Source organism: Antrostomus carolinensis, unplaced genomic scaffold (genome assembly GCF_000700745.2).
Source record: "Antrostomus carolinensis isolate BGI_N321 unplaced genomic scaffold, ASM70074v2 scaffold26221, whole genome shotgun sequence".
Lineage (NCBI taxonomy): Eukaryota > Metazoa > Chordata > Aves > Caprimulgiformes > Caprimulgidae > Antrostomus > Antrostomus carolinensis.
Window position 1 is genome coordinate 12,127 of NW_010296624.1, and position 7,525 is coordinate 19,651.

The 7,525-nt window shown below is 40.3% G+C and overlaps 1 protein-coding gene across 1 annotated transcript; it reads right to left on the bottom strand.

The window, feature by feature from the left end:
• Positions 1-3,349: 3,349 nt before the first annotated feature.
• On the bottom strand, positions 3,350-7,225 carry MYCT1 (MYC target 1; the record flags this gene model as incomplete). Its single annotated transcript, XM_010178355.1, has 2 exons — positions 3,350-3,882; positions 7,142-7,225. Coding segments are annotated over 2 exons (617 nt in total), but the record flags the coding sequence as incomplete, so codon positions are not given.
• Between the last annotated feature and the right edge of the window lie 300 nt (positions 7,226-7,525).

Consider the following 7,525-nt stretch of genomic DNA (forward strand, 5'->3'; position numbering starts at 1 on the left):
TTGTAAATACGTGGGAACATCACTATTCTCAGACAGAGATCTACCAAGTTTTATCTTCTATATGAAACCTGGAGCAATTGTTTATGTGCACATGGACAATAATAGAATAGTGTTTCTTTTTATGAAGAGGAGAAGTAGCTCTGCTTACTTGATGCTAAACTGTCAGGATCTGTGAAGGTTCATCAGTGCTCTGCCTATCACTCCTCATGTGACTCTGGGAGCACCCTTTAATCACTGCCTCTCATTGTGAAAATGTGTTACATGCAAAATTATTGTGAAGCATTATTCGTTGCTTATGAATGCTTTGAAATCTTGAAATCTGCAGTAATACGTATTTTTTAATTCATCTCTTCTTCCCAGTATTTTAAATTTAAATAAATGCTAAAAAAAACCCATTACAATGAGCAAGTATAATCTTTTTCATATCAAACACCTAATGATTCCTGAATCTTGCATCTTAATTTGGGGATTGATCCTGTGCAATGTGCTTTGATCCTGATGCAAGAAAATGTGCATGAGTTCATTTAAGCATGAACCTTATAGTCATTTCCCATCTGCTTAAAGGAAGCATTTGGTCAAACACTGTGGATTGAAGTCCAAGTGCTTGGAAACTAGTGTGTTTAAATATCTGTTATTTGTGAGAGACGTTCTCACTTGTTATCCTGGGAAGGTGTTCTCCTATGGCAAATTCTGACACTGACTTCATGTAATGTCTTCAACTTTGGAGTGTCACCCTAGAGCAAGAGGAGGGATCCCAGCAGCAGGAGCAGAGGAAGGACCAAGTCCTCATTTACACTTCCACCTGTACCAGTTTGCATAATTAAAGATGATACATTTCCCTTTAAGCTATCTTTTATAGACATCAACACATTTATCTTTAAGGAAAAACATGAGCTCGAGATTATAACATCTAACTTTATTTCACATTCTGAAGCTTCCAGAGTGCTTGCAAAGCATTCATTTCAGACATTGTTTAAACCAGTAGTTAGGTATCTGACAGCCATACTGGTTATGCACCAAGCAATCTGGGTTTTTAATCTCCCTAATCCAGGGGACATAAAAAAAATGGTTTTATATCCAGTGCAGATTTCAGGAGGAAAAAAAATACAGTACATTTAAGCTCCCCTTTCTACATTGTTTACTAAATATAGTGTCATACAGGTAATAATATGCTGTGGAAAGTTCTGCTGTAATGGAATGTGCATTTACAATCCAGGAGTAAAAATTTACTCATCTAAAATTATTTCAGTTTCAAGGAAAAAGCAGTTTTGGCCAGCTAGGTACACACTGTAGGCCAAATTATCTCTTCAAGCAGTCGACCAGACTCAATAAGCAAAGGGAGCAGTCTTGAATTCTGCTTTTCATAGGCATATTTGAATAGGTTGCATCACCTATTTCAGAGCTAGAATGCTGTGAGCACACTTGGGCATGCAATATAGTTCACCAGACTCAATAAGATTCTAAATGGAAAAAAAAATATTAATAAACGAAATAACACAACTTTCTTTCTCCAGAAGACTATTGTCCATAGCCTGCGACCAGCTAAGAGCAGTTTTGCAGTCTGATCAGTAAGTCCTTGGTGTGCTAGAACCCACAGTGTCTGCAGTGAAATGCTCTGTAAACTCTGTAAATGATTGTTCTAGCAATGACATATATCCCTCTAGAAGGGAAAAAGTTGCACACTAAGAATAAAACAATGAAAGCCAGTCAGTAAATACATGCAAAATAATTTGCCTTTAGAATAAGGAATACTTGTGGTTTACAGTAAGTAATGCTTGTAAGCTCAACATTTGTATTAATATTTGCAATTAGGGTGATATTGGGCTGGAAGATTGCCTGTCAGAGATCCCTTCCTGAGGGATGCTGAGCTTGGCAAAGGGATGCATGCTGTCAGTCTCCAAAAGCCTGAAAAAATAGTAAGCATTTTACTAATTCTCAAAAGCTGCTGGATCTCTGTCCCTCCCATAAGATGGATGAGGACTTATTGTCTCTACAGAAGCACAGGACCAACCCGCTCAGGATCAGGAGTCCTGTGGATGGTAGTTGCCCAACCCTTTTAGGAGCAGCAGGCTTATTTGTAAGTGAGGAGTAGGACTGCTCCTCTACTTGTGGAAATTCCTTAACCTTTATTTGAACATTAAATATTTAACAGGAAACTGATACAATAAGACTTATATCAGGCCCCATTTGTCTGTGCTATTTCCACATTCTGGACTTCACTCACATCAGTGAAATTAGTCTCTACTAAGCCAGGGGTTAGCTTGACATGGTATATGTATAGCAATCAAGAACATATGTTAACCACAACTAAATATTCCTGTTTTATCTGCATATTCCAACTAGTTGTACAATCCCAGTATTCAGCCATAGATATCTAAAATCTTGCTTTAGTGAAAGACAAGATTTCAGCGAATAATTTGCCAGGAAAAATTGGTACAATTTGAGAAATACAATTTGAAATAAGGAAATGAGTAATCCCATAGCAAAACAGGAAACTTAATTAAAAAAATAGTTGTCATTCATGCTGCTCATCTGGATAACCAGAACTAGAAAAATGAAACATGAGGAGTTCTCCCATATAGCCTTACTGAATGTTAAAATGTGACTACCTGTTCTGCTGGCTGCAGAAAGAAAATTCTTTATAATTGTTACCATGCATTTAGTATGTTGTTTGAAACTTTTGTCTGTGTGAATCTTCATATACTTCAGCAATTTTCACACACTGTGGGAAATTTTATAAAAGCAGCCCTAACATGAAGTCTTTGAAGATCCTCTACACTCAGCAGAACAGGATGTCTGTGACCATAACCAGGACTGTGACATTAAATCCTCTACAAGGTCTGTGTCTAAAGTTCCTTGAACAGAAGCTATTCTGTTTTTATAGGAAAAAGATGGGTAATGGGAGATGTTATCTGAAAATTCAACATTCTTGGCAAAATATGTAAAACCAGAACTATTTTTTTTTTAAAGAAGCAGAATAGTGAAATTTGCAGAAATATGTCAGTAATCCCTAACATGATCTGTTTCTTCAAGAAATTATCTGGTTTTTATCTGACATCATTTCTTTCCTCTTAAGTAAAGATACAATGGTTACAATTAAAGCTAAAACACTATAAATATGCAAGCATATATCAGAGCAGTAAATTAGAGCCAGCAGTGCAAAGAAAAGTGATCCCTTCAACAGTGGGATACTGTGCTCTAAGAAACCACAGTTACCCGCCTCTTGGCAATGTGTGTCCCCTCCCCAATGTCAGCTGGAGACTTCTCAGAGATCATCATGCACAGAAAATTGTTGAGATGATTGAGGTTCCTCCTAAATGCACTTGCGTGTTTGCAGCAAGGACCTAACTCAGGAGTCTGGGAAAGCTTTTATGATGGTTTCATAGGCGGGAGGGGGGGTTTGTGTAGAATGACAGATGCGGAGGCTATTGTTAGACCAGTGGAATTCTGGTCGACTTAAGCTGTTGGTGGTGCTTCCCACCAGGGTTGTGGTGGTGTTTGTGGGCGTGAGAGTGATCAGCTGACTGTTCGTCTCCACGGGGAGGGGAGGACACTGCAGGAAAGGGTGGAAGGTGGATGCGCGGAAGCTTGACTTCCTGGGGAAAGAGTTAGCTTGCTCCAAGGATGTTTGCCGCTGGAAGGTGAGGCTGGCCAGGCTGAGGTTGCTCCGACGTTCGCAGCTGCTATTGCGGTAAAATCCAGTCCTGCCAGTAGTGTGGCTATGGGAGGAGGGTCTGGACCGACGACTGAAGGCTGAGGAACTCCCCTGCGAAATGTGGGCGCTAGCTCTGCGACGAGACAAGCAAGTGAACAATGCCCAGATGATCCCTCCAATCACCAGTCCGACCACCATGGACACTGTGAAGGCTATTGTTATCTGTTCTGAAACACAATAAAAATACACAGAAAAGTTATTTCATTAACTCTGAAGGATTTTCCTGACAGAAAATTAATTGAAGATGGCAGCCTCCTTAAAAGATGAACAAACCCTAAGATTTTTGTATGTAATATGTGAACCTTACAACACAAACACAGCAGTTCAGATTGCTCTCATTATATGATGTTTTTTCTCTAATTTGCATATTTCAACAACAGAAAGTAGCTTGCATTTAACAGCAGTTTCTGTACAATGCAAGGGAAAATTCTTTAGTCCCTTCCAAAATCAGCCACCCACCAGCCCCACGGTGTCTTATAAAACCACCAAGCATTTTCTTCTTTGGGCAATATGAGGTGTGGATTTATGCAGGCTTGAGTTCTGTTTATAGGCATTTATGTTCTATGTGTACATGTTTGCAAACTCACCTATTAGAACAGTGATGTAGCTTCTGTCATGTTCTTAATGGAGTAAGCCTTGTATGTATTACAACATGAGGACACATCCCAGCGTTTTACTTCTGAGTAACAGATACTTTAAATCTTCATAGTAATTAATGTAAATTACTATATCCTAAATTATTATGGTCAGAGATAGCCATTCATAATACTAAGTCTCCTGAATATTTCCCATCCCCAATGCCCAATTTAAAGATGCATTAATCTGCAATAAAGAAAAATAAGGTTCTAGCTCTTTTATAAATGCTTTCAGGAATTAAGAGATCGGAAAACAAAACAAAGCATGAGTAGATTTCCACCCCAACACACACATGATTTCACAGTGTGGAGGAATAAGATTTTTTTTCCTTGTATATTTCTAAGAATAGGACAATTACTTCAGAAAACTTTACTTACTTTTGCAAGGAAGCGCCAGCTTTCTTGCTGTTCTAAAAAGTTCAGAGATAGATTTGTAATCCTGGATAGGGCCTGAAATGAACTCAAAATCTTTATAGATCCCCCCAAAATTCAAGAATAGATTGGATCTCATACAAGAAGGAAAACTATGTTGACTGCTGGGGAAGCAAAGAGAGAATAGGTGAAAAAGAGACATAGGACAGCTTGAAACATGTTTATACTATTTCTGCTGTGTTATCATGTTTGTCAAACATTTCTGTTTCTCTCTGGGGGAGATCTTATAGCTGCCTTCTGGTACCTGAAGGGGGCCTACAAGAAAGCTGGGGAGGGACTTTTTGCAAGGGCAGGTAGTGACAGAACAAGGGGAAGTGGCTTTAAACTGGAAGAGGGTAGCTTTAGATTAGATATTAGGAAGAAATTCTTTACTGTGAGGGTGGTCAGACACTGGTACAGGTTGTCCAGAGAAGCTGTGGATGCCCCCTCCCTGGAAGTGTTCAAGACCAGGCTGGATGAGGCTTTGAGCAACCTGATCTAGTGGAAGGTGTCCCTGCTGATGGCAGGGGGGTTGGAACTAGATGATCTTTAAGGTCCCTTCCAATCCTAACCATTCTATGATTCTGTGATTATTAGCCATGTGATTCATACTTGCAGTTGGAGAAAATTAGTTCGTTGAGCACTGGAAAGTTTAACATAAGCTTTTTGCACGTTTTTGAGTGGGGACTCAAAGCAGCATTAGATGTGAACCTTGCCCTTGCTGCTGCCTATCAAACCCTGTCAGAGGGGCAGTATGTTCACCCCATATGCCTTTGCAGGTCTGGATCTAGACAGGACCAACATTATAATGAATTACTGACATCACCACGAATCTCCTACCCAAGTTTATTCACCTTGTATGTTTTTCAGGATAGACTTGAAGTTCCATGAGGTGCAGAAAATTTAAGCTCTAGTTAAGCCACTGGTATTTTGAGTGGCTGTACAATCCTACTGTTGCTTGCTTGTAACCTCTGCTTTCAGATAGGCTTCTAACCATTATCCTTTTCAAATGGGAAAATAAAGCAAAGACTAGAGAGGATAAAGAATGGCATATTGTTGCTGAGCACTGCTCCCTTTTGGGAATGCTCTGTTGTCCTTTAATTCAGAGACAGACCAGACTTGATGGTAAAATATAATTTTTGTTTAAGCCCTGTTTTTTACAACTAGGAAACTCCTGACAGGGCACACTAAAAAGGGTATTTTTCTTGACTGCTTTTTGCAAGAATCCACAGGCAGCATCCTGCACTGGAACTCCTGGCCACAGATCAGAGTTCCCTCACTAATAAGCAGCCTTCTGAAAAATTCATAATTATTCTGCACTTTATAAAACATCTGCGGAGACACAGCAGGCCTAATCATGCCCCTTTTACTCTGAAATAGCCTATTATACCATTTTAACAGATTTATCATATTCTGTTACTGCAAGTTCCTACTCATACTGCTGAAGGTGGGAAGGGAGAGCCAGGACTCAGTGACTTCTAGTTGAATAAATCCCGGGGAGTGTCCTAAGGACAGCACTTCCCAAGCACCAGAGCTGCAGTCTGAGTTACCCTGCTGCTGTCCTTGTGTGGCTATGGGAAAGTAGAGTAAGAACTAATCCTTTCTTAGGCTGATTTCTTTTACATCTCAACTGGAATGCTAGTTAGATTATCATATTTTGTGACTGCCAAGGGATCCCCCAGCCTCACCCAGGGCTCTATGCTGCCACCTGATATCCCAGCTCCTGTCTGGGCTCTCTGCTCCAGCAAGGAGGAGGTGAAGGGGATCTCTGCAGGGTTTGGGCACAAGCAGAAGCACAGCAAGCCACACGGGTGTACCTGGTTCTGGGGCTGCCATGCACTGTGGTGAGGACTCGTCCCTGCATCCCTCTAGCCATAATTTTCACCGCCTGCACAATCAAATCAGCATTTCACACTGTTAAAAGCAGATGAGGGAATTGACAAAAGTATTGAGTGCAGCTCTTCAGTCCTTCCCACGTGCTGTTCCCCTGTGCTGTTGGTACAGCACAAACAATTATCCCTTTGGATAATGTCTTCATTTTCTTTAACTTCTTTGATTCTTTTATTTTTCTACCTCTATATATGAATGTAAAAATAGAGGGCAAAACTATTCCAATTATGGATTTACACTGACTATTGCAGTTGCCATATAGTACCCCAAATGCTCTCATTTCCATTTGGACCTACATTTAATCCTTTTGCTTCTTATTATAGAAAGATCACTAGACCCAGTGGTTACAGACACTTTATTCTTTCTATTCCCAGACTCTCCTTGACTTCACTGGGAACTGTAGGTCACACTAATAGGCCGAACTTGCTTTTTGTTCACTCCCTGCAGAGGATGAATTTTGCTGAAATTTAATTCAGCTCTAAAAACCTACGTTGAAGAATTGTAAATCTATGCCCATTGATTTCCTCTTTAGAATGTCCAGCGATCCCAACCCTGAGGTACACTGGAGAAAATACTAGCAAAGAGAGAAAAAGATCAAAGGCAGAGTAGGACTTGCTGCACCTGGGATTTTTAGGGGAACGGCTGGCTTTCAGAGTTGTTTTTCTCTTCCTTAACTTGGGCAGTGCCAGGGCAGAGCTAGCTAGTACAGTCAGAGGAATACTGACACAAAGTGTGTCCCAAGGAGCCATTAAAATATCTTACAGTTGTTAAGTTTTCCTGGTTATGGCCTTGAAATAAGTTCTTCCCATCCAGCCTGGACATCAGGCTTGTTTCCAAAGGACATCATCCTTGTTTCCAAATTGGAAGCATGCGG